Below are 18410 nucleotides of genomic sequence, written 5' to 3'. Positions count from 1 at the left end.
CAATTTGCATATGCATAATTTGAAGCAAAGGTGGCTGAAAGAATTGATGATTAAAAAAATGTGAAGTTCAGCTTTTTATATCTGCGGAAGTAATTGTGGGATAAACTTGAAACTATGCATGTAACAACTCACCAATACAAGGCCTTAGAATATGAAATTTCATTCTTCTATTGCTTTCCAGGACTTTACAAATTATGGGCAAACTTGACGATTTTTGTAAAAATGCCAAAAATAGGTACTTTTTGCCCATTTTTGCACAAAGAGTTTCTTGCAGACTCTTTTAAATGATTTTCATCAGAAAGACCATGGTCTAAACAACTTGAAAAACTACAATTGATTTTGCAATGTGAGCCCTGAAAAATGATGACAATGGGGAGGTGAAATGAAAATATGACCACATTCCACTTGTACTCAAATTAAATCTGGCATTTTTTTAAATGTTTTTTGAGTTTTTCTGACTCAATCTCAGTTCCTAGACATCAGAACTTTTCATATTAATTTCCTCATAGATACTAAACAACTGTAAACCACAATAAAAAAAGTCAAGTAAGTGTGAAGGCCTCTCTGATAGCAGATTCTAGCCCTAAAATAAATGCCACACTAGTCCGGTTTTCTCCAAGTACTTCATCAGATTGGAGTGTGGAAGATAATACCTGAATCCATATTAAAGCTTTTGTGTGGGATAATAAGGAACGGATATCAATGAGCTTGGTACGAGCTTGGAGTGCTTGAGACTATGTTTCAGTTTCTGGTTTAATTAATAGGGTCATTGGCGTTTTTCAACAGAGGCTATTTTGTCAGATTTATTTTTTATATTCTCCACAAAAACATAGGTTTCATTGTAGTGATGAAACACTGTTTGTCCTAGTATAAACTAGGGTAAATTGTTTGATTTCTTGTTTCCAAGTCTGTCCCTTGTCTCTTAGCATAGAGCTATTTTCATTACACCCACAAACATGTCATAACCCTCCTGGGAGGATGGGATATCTGTGTCATAAATAGGAGTGCCACTCTTCACTGAAGAATGCAGTTAAGCTCCGTATGTACTTGATCTGTGCTGAATAAGCCCATTTACAGTGCTATGTATTATTTCTTGCTGAAGACCCTGCCCCATAAGTTGTACTTGATTTTGGTTTATTCATGAAACTATAATGTGCAATAAAAGATACATTGCCACACAGAGTATAGATGTAGCTCTACTCAGCAAACCACTGTGATGCATATGGCATAGGTAACTCGCCACTGTATACTTGTTAGGGCTTCTACCTATTCTGTTTGTATCTGAAACATAGGAAGAATGACTGTTTACATCCCTTTGTCTATAATTAGTCTAATCTTATCTTCACTGTCCCTACAGAATCTGTCTTGAAAGACTTGATTTGCACAGGTAGATGAAAACAACAATGATCTTAGCCCACTGTTGCCTGGACCAAAACTGACTTTATTCTGCAGCTTTGCTCCCTGTTATTGTAGTAAAGCCAAACAGAATCCTCAAAGAGTAGTAGTAGATCCTTTACTAGTTTGTTACTGAACACGATTTCTTCACGACTTAATGACCTGAGTATTCTACATCTTTTGACCTTCAATGCCTCATACTGGAAGATTAGGTGTGGAGCAGTTTCCATCTTCCTTGCCACATAGTCGACATTTAGGAATTTTTTTCTCCATCATTTCTAGGTGTTTCTTAAAGCTCCCTTTATCCTACCATGAGTTTAATCTGTCTCCAGTTCAAGTCTAGGATTACAGAACTTCTCTTGAAACATGGCTCTGGCATCATTAGCTTGTCATGTTTTTGTTTTTGGATCACAGTCCAATATTCAACATGCTGCCTCCTGATCCAACTACGTAGTTTTGATTTTATCATCACCTTGCTGATGGTTGGGACACATTTTGGCCCAATAAATGGAATCATCACACCTGTCCTGGACAGCCTATCTGCTTGGTCATTGCCATTAATCTCTGAATGACCAGGGATACACAGCAGGTTTACCCTGCTGTTTTTCAATAATAGCATAAGGGCTTTGTGGCATTCTGCTACAATCTTGCAGGGGCTGATTGAGTTTTCAGGGCTGCTTTTGTGTCTAAATAAATATAGATGTTAAGATTCTATACTTGCAGCATGTATGCAAATTATTCTGCATGCACACACTGATAGCAGCTTTTGCACCTGAAATACCGTGATCAGCTTCCCCCAGATATCTCGGGCCTAGGCTGTAACCCGTGTACCTTGGCCCCATCCCCTCCCTGTATCTTCTGAACCCATACATAAACAACCAAACTCTCAAATGGTGTTGAGGTTCATTCTTACCCTGCTCTCTTCTTCCACTGTTACACTGAAAGGTATATTGAAGCAGCTGGAAGTTATTGTATGGTCAACCAGCATTTCCCAACCACTTCTATATTTGTCAAACTCACTATACTGGTGAGAGATTTTGGGTATCCTAAAAGTATCCAGCCACTTCCAGTTTTTAACCTGTATGTCCCTGCTGCTTGCTCCATTGTAACCCAAAGGTGTAATGGGGGGCATGCCCAGCATGGTCTCCATCCCAGAAAAGGGAGTGCTGCTAATTCTGCCTGTTGCAGCTAAACAAGCCAATCTCTCCACCTTGCCAAGCTCCTTAGCAGCCATCTTCTATTCTACTTTATCCCACCCCGCTGCAGCGATAGAAATTATCACAAGTCTCATTACAGTGGTATCTATCCAGTAAATATTCCTGGAGTTTGGACACCAGTTTTTACTACAGGTCCTTCTAGTGCTCATAAGAGTACTTTGTGCCTTCAAATATATATTCGTAATGTGAGGGGTCCGTGACAGTTTTGCATCCAGGGTTACCCCTAGAGACACCACCACCACCTCTAATACGCATCATCCATATCACTTTGGACATGGGGGTTACCTTCATAGTCTCGGATGTTATTGAACTTAGCATATGTTAAAATTCAGGAGTAAGTAAGAAGCATGTACTTTTTTGTTTTCTACGGAGAAATTTCTGCCCCAAAGATGACACTGCAAACACCATTTTGAAGATGCAAATTTCAGAAAAATCTTTAAAATGCTGTATCTCTGTAACAGTTCTAGATATTTTGTTACAGTTTTTTATTTGAAAGATAATTGTTTTATGATCACGATGGTATCTTCTCTTAGGAGATATCTGTCAAAGTTCTTTTACTGCCTCCTTTTGAAATTTTTTTTTTTAATTTACAGAAAATATAATTTTTTTTTTTTTTTTTTTTTTCAAAAACTGCCAGTCCAGAAAAGTTAGATTTTTTTCTGTTATTCTCTGTAAAGGAGAGTTTCCAGTTTTAAGTTGGACAGGTATTACTTTAAAAAAAAATCATTTTTTTAACTTTCAAGGGTAACTTCACTGAGGTTGTTTCTTACTTATTTCTTTGTAACAATGTTTATTTCTATTGTCTTTGTAGCAGCTATTTCTTCTCACTTTCTTTGTTGCATTTATTTCCTATCACTTTCTTTGTTGCAGTTATTTCTTTTCACTATCATTGTGCAGATATTTCTTACACTTTGTTGTAGTTTCTTATTAGTTTCTTTGTCGTGGTTGTTCATAGCAGGTTTCTGTATTGTCGTTGTTCAGTGTTAATTTGTTTACTGAAGAGGCTTCTAAGACATCTGAGAACATCCCGTGAGTTCCATGTTTTCGTGAGGAATTTGCCAGTTGACATAGTTGCAGTGTGTTTATGTGAAAAGGACTGTTTGAAATGTCTTCTGACTGGGGCCAGACGAAAGTGAAGTGTGATGACTATTTGCATACCCATAAAAGAATGATATATAAGATAAACAAACAAACAGATTTTGTTCAGGTTGGAAATAAGTGTTCTCAATTGAAGACTCTGTTTCAAATTGAAGATGTTTCCAGTGATGACTTTTTGTGTTGTAAATGTTTTGACAGAATAAAAACAGTGATAGTATCTGAACAAGGTGAAGACTTCCATAGTGGAAATGATGCAAATTTTGTATCCATAGAGGAAGAATTAAATACCCTGAATGAGTCAAATACAGAGGTAGGTGTTAGTCCTGTTAAGAAACCATGGTCAGTGAAGTTGAGTCATAAGCTCTATGCATCAAGAAAGCACAGAGAAATTACTAAAGCTTTGGATGAATACACTAGAGCGAAACTGACCACACTCTTCAAAGTAGAAATTCCATCTTCAGAAGAAAATGAACCAAAGCACTCTTGCACCTCTTGCTAGGAATTTTTCACAAATATCAATTTGGCTGTTGAATATTGTGCATCCTACAGTGAAAATGTGCAAGTTTTAACTATTATTCCAGAGACGTTTTCAAAGAAAATAATTTTGAACTATGTTCCATCAGTACCAAAGTACATGATGAACAAAACAATAAATGTGAAGTCTGTGTTGTGACTTGCCGATCTTTCAAAGTGCCGCCTCGCAGTTACGCATGTCCTCTATACGCGGCGCTGCCTGCCAGCCATGCAGCAGCCGCGCCACCTAAGCGGCCAAGCAGCCAGTGGCCGCCAGACTTGGACTCAGTGCTGATTTTAATGTTACCATGTTCAAATGTCTTGCTTTGTCAACTTGCTCTGTGACTTAGATGTGTTGTGTCGTTTTGAAATATATGTGTTCAACTTGACGTTATAACAGTCTGTAAACGGAGTCTTTGGAAGACCAAATTCCTATTACGGTCATCCTGAAGAAGCAGTTCAACTTCAAATAGTGCAGTCATTTTATCTGGAAGATATATGGGACTGTTCTCGTCAGGGTGCCAACAAAAAGGACCATATATCTGTAACAGTTAAAGGTCAAAAAGTTGTGAAAGTGAAGAGGTACATGACTCGCAGTATTAAAGAAACTTTTGCAGTTTATGAGAGCAACTATACAACTTTACATATTGGAAGACCAAAATTTTATGCACTACAACCTACGTGGATAGTTTCACACCCACACCAAGATGTGTCTGTTTATGTGTGTACTGCACGAATTTTGAGCTTTGTGTGGTAACTTTGAAGAACTTTCTGGAGCACACGATATATGACGCCTTGGTTGGGCGTGTGACGTCATTAGCAGGTGAACTAAATAGAAACCTAGTCCCAACAGGGAATCATATAGCGCTCGTAGAAAAAAGTGTTCCGAGACTGTTACCTGAAATGCTCCTCCATGATACTGACAAGAGGGAGATTGAGTTAATAATTAAATCACTAAAGACTAAGAACTCTCATGGATATGACAGGGTATCTAGCAGAATACTGAAGTATTGTTCCATGTATGTTAGCCCAGTTCTCAGCCATATCTGTAACTTTTCCTTGAGGAGTGGTCGGTTTCCTGACCGATTAAAGAACTCGGTAGTGAAGCCACTTTATAAAAAGGGAGACATTGATAATGTTGACAATTTTAGACCTATTTCTATGCCATCGGTGTTTGCTAAAGTTATCGAGAAAGTTGTATATATAAGGTTACTGGAGCATTTAAACTCACATAATTTGCTGTCAAATGTTCAGTTTGGTTTTAGAAATGATTTAACAACTGAAAATGCTATATTCTCTTTTCTCTGTGAGGTTTTGGACGGATTAAATAAAAGGTTGCGAACGCTAGGTGTTTTCTTTGATTTAACTAAGGCTTTGGACTGTGTTGACCACAAAATATTACTGCAGAAGTTGGACCATTATGGAATAAGGGGAGTAGCTTACAATTGGTTCGCCTCTTACTTTAAGAACAGAAAGCAGAGGGTAATTCTCCACAATATTGAGAGTGGTAGTGATGTTCAGTCCCAACGGGGCACTGTTAAGTGGGGCGTTCCCCAAGGGTCGGTGCTGGGGCCACTGCTGTTTCTTATTTATATAAATGATATGCCTTCTAGTATTACAGGTGATTCAAAAATATTTCTGTTTGCTGATGACACCAGCTTGATAGTGAAGGATCTTGTGTGTAATATTGAAACAGTAACAAATAATGTAGTTCATGAAATAAGTTCGTGGAAAATAATTTGATGCTAAATCACAGTAAGACTCAGTTTTTACAGTTTCTAACTCACAATTCAACAAGAACCGATATTTTGATCTGACAGAATGGGCATATTATAAGCGAGACGGATCAGTTCAAGTTCCTAGGCGTTCAGATAGATAGTAAGCTGTTGTGGAAAGCCCATGTTCAGGATCTTGTTCAGAAATTAAATGCTGCTTTATTTACTATTAGAACAGTATCTGAAATAAGTGACACTTCAACACGAAAAGTAGTCTACTTCGCATATTTTCATACGCTTATGTCGTATGGTATTATTTTTTGGGGTAATTCTTCTGATTCAAAAAGGGTATTTTTGGCTCAAAAACGGGCTGTTCAAGCTATATGTGGTGTAAGTTCGAGAACCTCTTGTCGACCCCTATTCAAAAATCTGGGAATTCTGACATTGCCCTCACAGTATATATTTTCTTTAATGTCGTTTGTTGTTAGCAATATTAGCCTATTCCCAAGAATTAGCAGCTTTCACTCAGTTAATACTAGGCAGAAATCAAATCGGCATGTAGAATGCACTTCCTTGACTCTTGTGCAGAAAGGAGTGCAGTATTCTGCTGCATCCATTTTCAATAAGCTACCACAAGAACTCAAAAATCTTAGCAGTAGCCCAAACACTTTTAAGTCTAAACTGAAGAGTTTCCTCATGGCTCACTCCTTCTATTCCGTCGAGGAGCTCCTGGAAGAGCTAAAAAATTAAGCAAATTCCAGTGTTACATTGTTGATTTTCTTCATTTAAACTTACGACTTGTCACCTGAATATGTTTTTTTATATTTCATTTTATCTGTTTCTAATATCGTGTTATAATTTCATGTATTGACTCGTTCCATGACCATGGAGACTTCTCCTTAATTTGGTTCCACGGAACAATAAATAAATAAATAAAATAAATAAATTATAGTCTGTAACGTAGCGAGAGACTTGTTTGTTTCAAGAATGTGGTGACTGCCCTGGAAAGAGAGGACTGTCTTTACAGACACTTGGCCTGGAAGGCATAGCAGATAACTCTGCAGACATTACACACACAACACGGGAGGAAAATAAACTAATTAAGAAAACTGTTACTTTGACAGTTTCATTGAAGAAATTGGTAACTGGTCAGTGAAAGCAGTAACACACTAGCATCTGAAGAAACTGCAACAACAACAACATATTGCAGAAGTGAAAGGGCGTGTACAGGCTGAAGAACTATGTTTAGTGTTTCAATGTGATTTTGCTGAGGAATTGTTTGTAACTTTCCCATAAGAAGTACAAGGATATCATTGGAGTAATGACCAGGTTTCAATTTTTTCAGGGGTGACATTTTCAAAGCAAGACCACAAGTGTTGCAGCTATAAATGATGACACAGGACATGACTCAGCAAATGATTTGCTAGCATTGTGCAAAATTCTTCAAGTGCAAACAGGGGCCAAGAAGATCATTATTATTTCTGATGGTGCTCCCAGTCATTTAAAAAAATTTTACAAGCTGTTTGAATTGATTAAGTCGCTTGTGCCAACTGACTGGGTATACAGTGCTACTGGTCACAGGAAGCGCCTTGTGATGGTGTAGGAGGCTTGCTGAAGCACCATGCTACAAAACATAATTTTTCCAGACCAAATACAGCTGAAATTCAGAATGCTCAGGATTTTACAAGAGTCGTGAAATGTTACACATCCACAGCCCTCATTCTTCTGTCCAAAGAGGAAATCAAAGAATTCTGTGAGCAGAAAAAAGAAGAATGGTCCAAACAAACTACTCCTGTGAAAGGAATTCAGAAGACACATTCTTCGACAAAGCGATGGACGAACTCATACTGCACGCAAGTTGAAGAGCAAGAAAGAAGAAATTTCATTTGTTTGGCCAATACCTCACAAATAGCAGGATAATATTCAGATTCCCAACCTGAGAAGGGGGATGTTTGTGGCATGTGTGTATGACTCTGACTAGTGGATTGCAGAGATTACTGACACCAGTTATGAGTTAAATGGAACTGTAGTGAACTTTATGTTACCACATGGACCAGCTGCTGAATATAGGTTTCCAGCTGAAGGACAGAGCAACAATGCCATCAGTGCTCACTTCCTGTTCACACTGTTTTGGAGACTGTAAGTGCTCCAGTTCCTATTGTTTCAACAGGAAGGCATCACTGTATATCAAAGGAAGATACTGAAACAGTGGAACACATTTTTAGTTCATTGACTGGCAACCCCAGCAGAAATAAAGTTCATCATAAAATCTTTAAAATCAAAAACATCTAGTGGGTATGATGAAACACCAACAAAGTTAATTAAAGAATGTGATTCTGAGTTAAGTAGCATATTAAGCTATCTGTGTAACCAGTCGTTTATCAGTGGAATATTTCCTGAATGGTTGAAATAAGCTAAACTTAAGCCACTGTTTAAGAAGGGAGATAAAGAAATAGCATCAAATTACCATCCAATTTCACTTTTGCCAGCATTCTCAAAAATTTTAAAAATGGTAATGTACATTCGGCTTTATAACCATCTTATCACAAATAACATACTGCCGAAGTCACAGTTTGGATTTCTAAAGGGTTCTGATATGGAGACGGCTATCTACACTTGCAGTGAAAATTTACTTAGGTCTAATTCATTAGACAAAAAATTGCAGGCAACTGGTATATTTTGTGATCTGTCAAAGGGATTTCACTGTGTAAATCACAATATCCTTTTAATTAAATCAGAATATTATGGTGTAACAGGAAATGCTGCAAAATGGTTCAAATCTTATATCTCTGGCAGGAAATAAAGGATGTTATTAGGAACGAGACATGCATTAAGCTATCAGGCATCGTCCAACTGGGAACTAATTACATGTGGGGTCCCACAAAGTTCCATCTTAGGGCCCTTACTTTTTTTTGTGTATATCAATGACCTTTCATCAGTAACATTACCAGATGCCAAGCTTGTTTTGTTTGCCAATGATACATTGCAATAAATAGCAAATCAGTGTAGTATTAGAAAGATTGGCTAATAAAATATTTGTGGACGTTAATCACTGGTTCCTAGCCAATTCTTTGTCACTAAATTTTGAAAAAACACACTACATGCAGTTCAAAACTTCTACGAGATGTCCCACGATATATGTCTAACATACGATGACAAGATAGAAGAGGTGGACAGTGCTAAATTCTTGGGATTACAGCTTGATAATAAATTCAGCTGGGAGGAGCACACCACAGAGCTGCTGAAGCGTCTTAACAAATCTCTATTTGCAATGCAAATTGTGTCAGACATAGGGGATATAAGCTGGCATAGTATGCTTGCTTTCATTCCATAATGTCATATGGGATTATTTTTTGGGGTAATTCATCAAGCCAAGCTAAAGTTTTCTGGGCACAAAAATGTGCAATAAGAGTTATAGGCTATGTGCTGGGAGCTCAAGAACATCGTGCAGAAGCCTGTTTAGGGAACTAGGGATACTAACTACTGCTTCCCAATATATCACTTTTTCAAACCAACAGCTCAATTCATGGAATCAATACTAGAAATAAGAATAATCTTCACAAGGATTTACAGTGACTTACTCTTGTACAAAAAGGTGTGCATTATTCAGGAACACACATTTTCAATAACTTGCCAGCAGCCATAAAAAGCTTAACCACAAATGAAATTCAGTTTAAGAGAAGCCCAAAGGATTTATTGGTATCCAACTCCTCCTACTTCATTGATGAATTTCTCAGTAGAACCAACTGATTTGTGTGTATACAGATATATATAAGTACAATCTAACTTCTGCACCATTTCAGTGCAGTAATGTGTTCATTGCAAATAAGTATTGTAGTAGTTCTATTATATGTTTATTACATTATAAATGAAAAAAAAAATTTTTTTAATTTTAAATTCAGTGCATTAATTCAATCTTAGTAAATGAGTGTTTGTAAAATAATTCTTTGATATAGTGTTCATTAAAAAAAATGATGATCATTCCACTGATTACCTGTGGAAGGTTCATTAGCTTATTTGTTTCAGTTGTTTTTCTGACATGTTCTACACTGTGGAGGACCTCCTCACTATGGATCAATTGGAATGTAAGTGAATCTAATCTAATCTAATCATTGTTACTGTAGTAATACGAAAGGAGATTTTTGCATTTTGTGAAGCACAAAATTTTAGATTTCTGAAAATTTAAATAAAGTTTTCAATTGTGCTGTGTGGATAAGAAAAAAGTCCACCTTTTTCCACTGAAAGTTTTATTTTTCCATGTTTCACCTGTTCATGCTGTACATCATCGGAGGTATTCATTTTTTGTGCTCTTTTCATGCATCCATGTGTTGTTCTCTACATAATAGGTCACATTTAAACATTTCACTGCATGCAAGTTATCCTGTAGCACACTGATTGTGTTCCTGTTCACATGCAGTAGGGCTGACGTTTATGTAACGGGCTAGGGTTTGAGGGTAGTGACCCTTATGTGCCCAAATGCTACTTCAGTAAATTTATTTCAATACAGAGCAGGTATATGCTTTGTCTGCTAACAACGGCAATATTTAAATACAGAAAAAAACATAAAGGGAAAAGTGCACTTACAGTGCCAGTGGCTTCACTTTCTGAGTGCTGCAGTAGGTAACTACTCGCACAGTGAATGCTGATAAGATGGTAGAACCAATGAAAAAGTAGTGTTCGATAAAAGTAGTCAAGATGTGGAGTGTATGAAATTACATGGAAACATAATGGAATAGATTACACAGAATGTTGTCATATAAAACAGAACATTCTGCAAAATTTAAACTGCACTCTTATGGTCCTACATAATCCCAACTTCGGAAATAGGGACATTTTGAAAATACTACACAAAGTTTTCAAAACAATCACAAGGCTGCACTAGAGATTAGCCCCCAGCACAGCCAATTTTCCCCCCAAATACATTCAATGGCTTTACCAACTCACAAACAAATCACAACCTTGGAATATGAAGCAATATCCCAAGAAATCGTGTCACATTCCAAGAGACATACAATACAAGAAATATGTGTGTTACCAACTTTATAGTCCATAATTGCCAGATCAATAATTTTTAATCTTGCACTATCCATGTCGAAAACAAGAGTCATTCTCTCTCTTTCTCTTTTTATGTGAATGTTGGCATCATCTCCCCAAATTGGTGGACAATATGTCAAGAATGGGTATATGAGACCATAGTGCATACTTAGTACATTAATATGTCTCATTTACTGAGCTACACATCTTCCTCATCAGGAATACATTTGAGTTAATTGTTGGACATATATTATCTATGTGATTTTTCCAAGGTAAGTACTTGTCTACTATCACACCCAAGACCTTGAAAGTGTTTGTCTGGCATACCGGTAAGTTTGTGTTCCCAATTTTAAGGCTGATATTTTCAGGCGAACATGTCTGCTGAAATGAACCTGCATGAAAATTGTTATTGATCCATGTACGAGCAAAATTGTTAATGTTGAAATAATAGTTTACATTTTCTATATTAAGAGCAAGACTTTTTCTCTTGTTCACTCTCGGTGCTATCACTAGATATTTGAAATGTCTCATCAGCATACATGATGACATTTGCATCCTCGGTTTCGGAGAGCATTTAATAATTAAACTTACGTTGTTTCGAGGACGGCGTACGGAGGCTGCCATAATTTATCCGGTATACCTGATGATGAAGTCATACTAGACTCAAGACTGACTGAGACAACCACAATCCCTTGCAAGCACTTCAAACACAGTTTGTTGATTGTTGACAAACAAATCTCATCGAACAAGTGATATCGAATGATCGATAGTAGAATGTTCAGAGTCGTTTCTAGTTTAAACCCGGGAAACAAAGTTTGTTAAAAACATATACAGCATCGTTAATACTGCTCATTAGAAGAAAATTTGGAACTCAAAGTGCTATAAAAGTGCGAAACCGACTTGTAATTATCAGAAGAATTCCAGAGAACGGAAAGAATGAAGTTACAATTGTGTACCCTAGTTGGTCTATATTACAGAAGTTAGTTAAGTTTCTTGTCTTGTAAACTACTTGAATTAATTAAATTTAGTGATACAAAATGTTCTGTGGCTATTTAATGTCAGTACCACAGAGACTGTGGCCAGTACTATAACTTAGAATTTCAATTGGCTCAGATATAAATGAGTAGAAGCAATGCCACCTCGGGGCCTAAGTATAAGGGTGATGGGAACTGTGGAGGTTTTTATTGTGTGCAGTTGGTACTCTGTGATGCGAAAATGTCGGTGTTGACGTGTGTAATGTGGGACGTAGGGGGAAGGTGATGTCCACGAAATGTTTGTAAATGTATTTACTTTTAGAGAGCAGGGATGACGTGAGAGTTGGAGTCTGCAGAAGCCTTGCGTGTTAGCTACCGCATGGCTCTGTTACAATCAGTATTTACCGAATGCGAAGTCGTGTCAAAGTGTATGTCAACATTTTATTATGCTAGGTAACAGAAGGAAAGACTTCATATCACTGAATTTGCCTAGCGACACAAGAGAATTCGTGAAAAATAAGGAATGGCAGAGGCGGAGTCTGTGGAGGGTTAGTACAAAGCTATTATTAAATGCGTTGCGTGTAGGGCTACAATCATATTTGGTTTTAAGAAAATGAATTAATAGGCGTTTGTACTCGAAAGCATTGCAACACAAAAAGTAATTACGTAAATGAATTTCGTAAAGAGTACAACTCTGCTAAATGAACAGTCGTTTTTTTCCTGTGTGACGCCAAGCAAGTGTTACAAACAGTAAAACTAGCTTCGTTAGGAAATGTTACAATCCGTAAAACTAGCTTCACTAGGAAAAGAGAAAATAAAGTAATGTTATTCCTGCGATTCCGAAGGAAAATTACCATTGGTGTCACGATGTGGCACAGTGTTGGCTCTGACCCAATGCAAACTACTGTTTCGCTTTTCAGGGTACACAAATGATGAGAATGGAAGTATCGGTGCCGTATGGCGATAGCAGATCTGTCAGAATATGTCATTGACAACAACAACCTTATAGCACCTAATTCATAGAAAGATTGGAAACACATTTATACTTCAGTTATCAGCCAGTTGGAGTAGCTTTAAGAAGTATATGACTGAGACACATGTCGGAGCATTTTTTTTTATATTTTTTTTATTTTATTTTTTTTACTATGACTTTTAGTTCCATGTGTCATCTCTCTTTTATTATTTCGAATACTTTGCTTGTAAATGTAGCATGTGTCTTGTAGAACTGAAGAACTTTTGAGAGTTACAGGAAACGATATGTGAAGCAGGGGAAGAAATTCTTTGATTCTAATAAAGAACCTAAAGCTCAAATGATTTGTGTTTTCTTTGAGGAAAAATAAATCATCATTAGAGAAAATACAGCAAGAAAATTGTCACTTCAATGTGTATAACTTTGGAAAAGGCTGAGCTTTGATTAGTGAATGCTGAAAAAGTGACCTTTTGTTTTCGACATTACTCAACCACAAATTAATTTAAATGTTCAGTAGTGATTAGTAGACTGTTGTGCAGCATTTGCCTTCAGGAAGCAAAGTTTAAAAATCTCATTAGACAACTTACTTTAAGGGGAGAAAATTCATTTAAATTAGGACTGCCCATTTGTGTGCAGCTGTGTTATGTTAATTTGTAAAACAATGGCTTCATGTGAACATAGAAATGAAGTATGTAGCTAAGGCAAATATAAAACCAGCAGCAAAAAATATCACTGCGTTGTCCATTCAAAAACATTAGTGTGTGCATAGTGGGCAAAATAAAACATTTTTAGCATAAAATCATAGCTGCATGCAATTTCTGCCAACCTTGTACTTTGGATTCCTCAGTAGAAGGAAAATATTGAAGATTTCATCAAGTGCAGCACAAAGAACCATACTCTTGTGCCATAACTATGACAAAAGCTACTGTTTGGATGCTTGATTGAGAGGTGATCCACTTTCACATACTCGGGTCTAGTGCAGCAGGGGATACAACCCGTCGGCTTTGAACAATGACGTCATTCCTTAGTCATAGATCTTAATGTCTTCACTTCGAGGCATAGATAATAAAGCAGTTCTGTGTTCTAATAAGCTTTTGCTGTTATGTTTCAATTTCGTTTTTTTACTGATTGCTTAATAAAGTAGGATCCGTTTATTCTATCTCGTGAGTTGTGTTTTTTTTTTAAAAAAAACCCAAAAAACACTTATCAGCTACTGAAGGCAGCTACAACACTTGAAGAATCGCTTCTCGGCTTTTGACAAGATATTGCTTAATAAAGCAGGATCAGTTTATTCTATCTCGTGAGACTTTTTTTTAAAAAAAGCCAAAAAAACACTATTGCTTAATAAAGTAGGATCAGTTTATTCTATCTCGTGAAATTTTTTTTTTTTTAAAAAGCCAGAAAACACTTATTAGCTACTGAAGGGAGCTGCAACACTAAGAAGAATCGCTTCTCGGTTTTTGACAAGATATTGCTTAATAAAGTAGGATCAGTTTATTCTATCTCATGAGATTTTTTTTTTAAAAAGTCAAAAAACACTTATTACGTACTGAAGGGAGCTAGAACATTAAGAACAATTGCTTCTCGGCTTTTGACAAGATATTGCTTAATAAAGTAGGATCAGTTTATTCTATCTCGTGAGATTTTTTTTTTAAAAAGTCAAAAAACACTTATGCTTTTGACAAGATCAATGTTTATCTCTCTCGCATTCCTTTGTTTCTCAACATTCTCCTCAGCTCTTTCATCTCTGTAATACATGCTCTCTGGCGACTTGTGACGTCATTGTTCAAAGCCGACGGGTTGTATCCCCTGCTGCACTAGTCCCCACATACTCTATAAAACTTGCACATTGTAAATCAAAAGTATTTTGTTCTTTATTGAAGAATCTTCAAAGGAAAGACATCTTATCACTGATCAATTCATGGGTGCTGTTAATTACAACTAAGACTTCTATCAGGGGGAAAAGAGGCCTTACATCTTTTGATTGAATCTCTCATTTTTACCCATTAGCTGACCATGGATCCTGAGAACATACATTTGATGTGAGTATATTAATACCCATAATGTTTGGGCAGTATTTCAAATGAATGGTTAGTACTGTACGTAACATATTTCCAAACAGAAACTGTTCATACATAGATACAAAGTGATTGTATTCATTCATTATTTCTTTCATCCTAAATTTGTTTCACATTTTTTGTAATCAGCACTTCTTTCATAAATATTTATTTTTCTGTTTGCTGTGTTAGGCTTGAAGGGGATTCATAGTCATACATGCCTGGGGTCAAATCATGTAAGTTAACGTAAATAACTGCAGTTCCTTGGTCTTTGTCTGGTTGTTGCACTGGTTTGATATTTGAGAGGACATAGCATAATATTCCCATCTCACCCCCCCCCCCCCCCCCAATTTAGATTTTATGAAATTTCCATAATCGTTTTAGGCATATGGCAGAATGATTGCTTTGAGAAGAACACGACAGGTTATCATTTCTATCATTATCCTGTCCCAGCAAGTAATTTATCTCTAATGACATCATCCAGGGAGCATTAAACCCTAATCTTTATTATTTATTTATTAACTCATTCATCCAAGGATCATATCTCAATGATATAGGATTTATGAAGTTACTAAAGTGCCAATTATTGGGCCAAAATATAACCCACAACATACATAACATGCTTTAAGAGTTTAGGACTGGTAGCCTAATGGGAAAGGACAGGTGGTCGATTAAGGAACCATCCTGGCATTTGCCTTAGTGATCTGATCTGGGGAAACCTCCGAAAACTGAAATCAAGATGGCCAGATAGAGCATCTCCATCATCCCCAATATGAGGTCAGTATCCTAACACTTACTGTCCCATTCAGTAATTCTGTAATGCATAATGTTCCTTTATTTACACACAAATTGTTTCATCTAACTTGCAATATAAACCACAGTTTTATTATGGAACTCTTCAGGCTATCCCAGAAAAATGTTGACACATTGAATAATCGGATCTTTGTATCATTCTCGCGCGATATTTCAGGGAGTACCCGAAGTAGACAGTGAGTCACACCTTCAAAATACTTTGTGAGAACAATGTGAACAATCAGTAGAAGACCAGCGTATTCAGCCTATCACAGTTTTCTTCTTCACTGCCCACAAACTGAGGACATCTGCTGATGACTCCGGAGCTATTTCTGGTCACTTGCTACTTAAATCTGTTCTGCTCTTCACTGCCACTCACACTGAGACACCCACCAATGACTCCTGGACTGAGGCGATGGTGATGCTATTCCTCTTTACAATGTATGTGACTACAATTTCCAGTTATATTCTTATTACCCTTTTGTGCAGTTTAAGAACCATGCCTATGTTTTGTGCCTTTGATCCCCGGAAAAGAACCCCATAGCTAAGAATTGAGTGTATCTGTAAAGACTTTTTGTTTGCTATGCAGTCTGTATATTTATCATCTAAGCTTAAAGTGACAAAGTTGCTTTATCTTCAGTGTTAATTTATTACATACATGTTTTATCAGTGACTATGATGTTGCTATCATCAGCAAAGAGGTTTCTTTCTCCATATCTTATACTCTATGTGGAAAGTCATTTGAGTGATATATATGTTAAGAACACGTTTAAAACCAATACACCACCCTGAGGAACACCTTCCACATCTTATGGTGAAAATTGTGTAGACACTTAAAGCACTTAAAGGCATTATCGACATAATGACAGGCCTATTAAAAATATCTATCGGAACACTAGTGATCACATTTCTAAACCTTACCATTGCTAAAAGTTATGTATATTCCTCTAAATTCCCGTAGGACATGATGTGGTTTTTATCATGGTGCACTAATTTGGTTGCCTGGCATGAAGAAACAAATTGTCCAAGGCTGATTGAAGAAATTATCCTAGAATTTTGCTTATTACAGAAATCATGAACGATTTGAGCATCAGATTACGTCTTTCATGGAAAAATCTTGCATTTGATCTTCAGTGTACAATGCAAGTATTGATACGCACTTCATAAGTATGTGGTAACACATGTGAGAAAGTAAAACCATTACAAGTGAAAAAAATACTGACCTGATTGTCACGGTGTGCAACACTTCAGTTGTGTAAGAGGAAGCAAGACAATGGGTGCTCTGAAACATTTGTGATGTAATGCCATTTTTAAAAATTGTCAAAACTTCGATACTGAGGTTTCAGGTGTAGTGCTTTCTTATGAGTCATAAGAGGGGAACTCATTTTAATTTCGAGAAGCTTAGAGCATATGTATAGGTATATGTAACATGTTGACCATGATGTTAACTAAGAACATTAAAACACTAATTCCTCAGTTGATGCACAGTACTAAGGAATTTGCCTTTGGCAACAATGGCAAAGCTAAAATCTCAGTCTACCTATATTGATCTATTTCTCTGTGGTTTTCTTAAACTAATCTAATGGAATACTGGAATAGTTTCTTCAATACAGTTTTTACAGTTTTTCCTTTTATTCATTGTTTTGGGGTTGTAGTTGATCTTTGCTACAAAGATATATTGTAACTTACCAGGAAGCTGAGTTTCGCATCTTTACAGTCTGTGCTGGAGAGAAGTGCTAATACTCTTGTTACAAAGGTAATGGCATGAGTGAAATATATACCATGTGCCACTCTTTGAATACAAAAAATAATGTTGCGTGGAAGGTATATGTCAAATTTTGATGGCTCACCTGATTGTGACTAACAATTGCCAGTTGAATATTGTGGTGGAAAGTAAATGAAAACTAGCTGTATTTCCAAATCATAGTATCAATAGGCCAAGAAAATTTCAAGATTCGGGCATGCCATATTCTTACTACCACCTATGTTACAGTGAACTATCCACATATGTCACAATGAATTATTACTCCATTTTCAGTAATCTCACTGTCACCTGCATACTTCCCATACACAGAGGAAGAAGAAAGAGGAAAATCAAGTGTACTAATTAGATGAAGTAATCTTAAGTTGAAGAAATCTATCATTGTGCCCTTGTAATTTTTACAGGTATGGAACCAGCTGTCAAGATTCCAGAGAAGCCTTCTTTATGTTCTAGTATTTGCTGCAGTATTAGCAATAATTTACATAATGCTTGACTCATATAAAGAAGACAAACTACCTGTGAGAGCAGGAAACAAAAAAGAAGTACCACTCTCATCATCACACCATATCGTAACATCTGTAGTAAGTACCAAAGTTGTGATTCCAAATGTAGAGATTATAAAACTTTTGATTTAATTTGTATTACACAAGTATATCCTTGCTAGAACATTTTTGTTTTATAGCAAAAATATGGACCAGGAAAATATTTTTTCACGTAGTATCATAATTTTATTTCTGTTAAATGCAGTTAGAAGAGATTATACTATAGAGATTATATAATGCCCATACTGAGCAATATGGTGCAGTGGTTAAGACAGCAGACTTGTATTTGGCTGGAGCAGGGCTCAGATCATTTGTCTGGTTACACAGATTTACCTTTTCCA

General features: G+C 36.6%; 2 protein-coding genes across 3 annotated transcripts in view; one reads left to right on the top strand and one right to left on the bottom strand.

Annotated features, from left to right (window-relative positions):
* Positions 1-11713, bottom strand: part of LOC126481455 (peptidyl-prolyl cis-trans isomerase-like 1) — a 95659-nt gene extending 83946 nt beyond the window's left edge. Inside the window, exon 1 of the mRNA XM_050105225.1 lies at positions 11564-11713. Within this exon, the coding sequence (XP_049961182.1) occupies positions 11564-11628 (65 nt within the window). The 5' untranslated portion in view covers positions 11629-11713. The remainder of the gene's footprint in view (positions 1-11563) is intronic.
* A 429-nt stretch (positions 11714-12142) lies between these two features.
* LOC126480954 (endoplasmic reticulum mannosyl-oligosaccharide 1,2-alpha-mannosidase) overlaps positions 12143-18410 on the top strand; it is a 113162-nt gene continuing 106894 nt past the window's right edge. The window contains exons 1-2 of one of the 2 annotated variants that reach the window (XM_050104381.1): positions 12143-12494; positions 17932-18108. In XM_050104381.1, the coding sequence (XP_049960338.1) occupies positions 12393-12494; positions 17932-18108 (279 nt within the window). In that variant the 5' untranslated portion in view covers positions 12143-12392. The remainder of the gene's footprint in view (positions 12495-17931; positions 18109-18410) is intronic. The other variant, XM_050104382.1, reaches the window with a different exon arrangement.

Source organism: Schistocerca serialis, chromosome 5, assembly GCF_023864345.2.
Source record: "Schistocerca serialis cubense isolate TAMUIC-IGC-003099 chromosome 5, iqSchSeri2.2, whole genome shotgun sequence".
Taxonomy (NCBI): domain Eukaryota; kingdom Metazoa; phylum Arthropoda; class Insecta; order Orthoptera; family Acrididae; genus Schistocerca; species Schistocerca serialis.
This window is presented reverse-complemented; position numbering and strand designations above follow the sequence as displayed.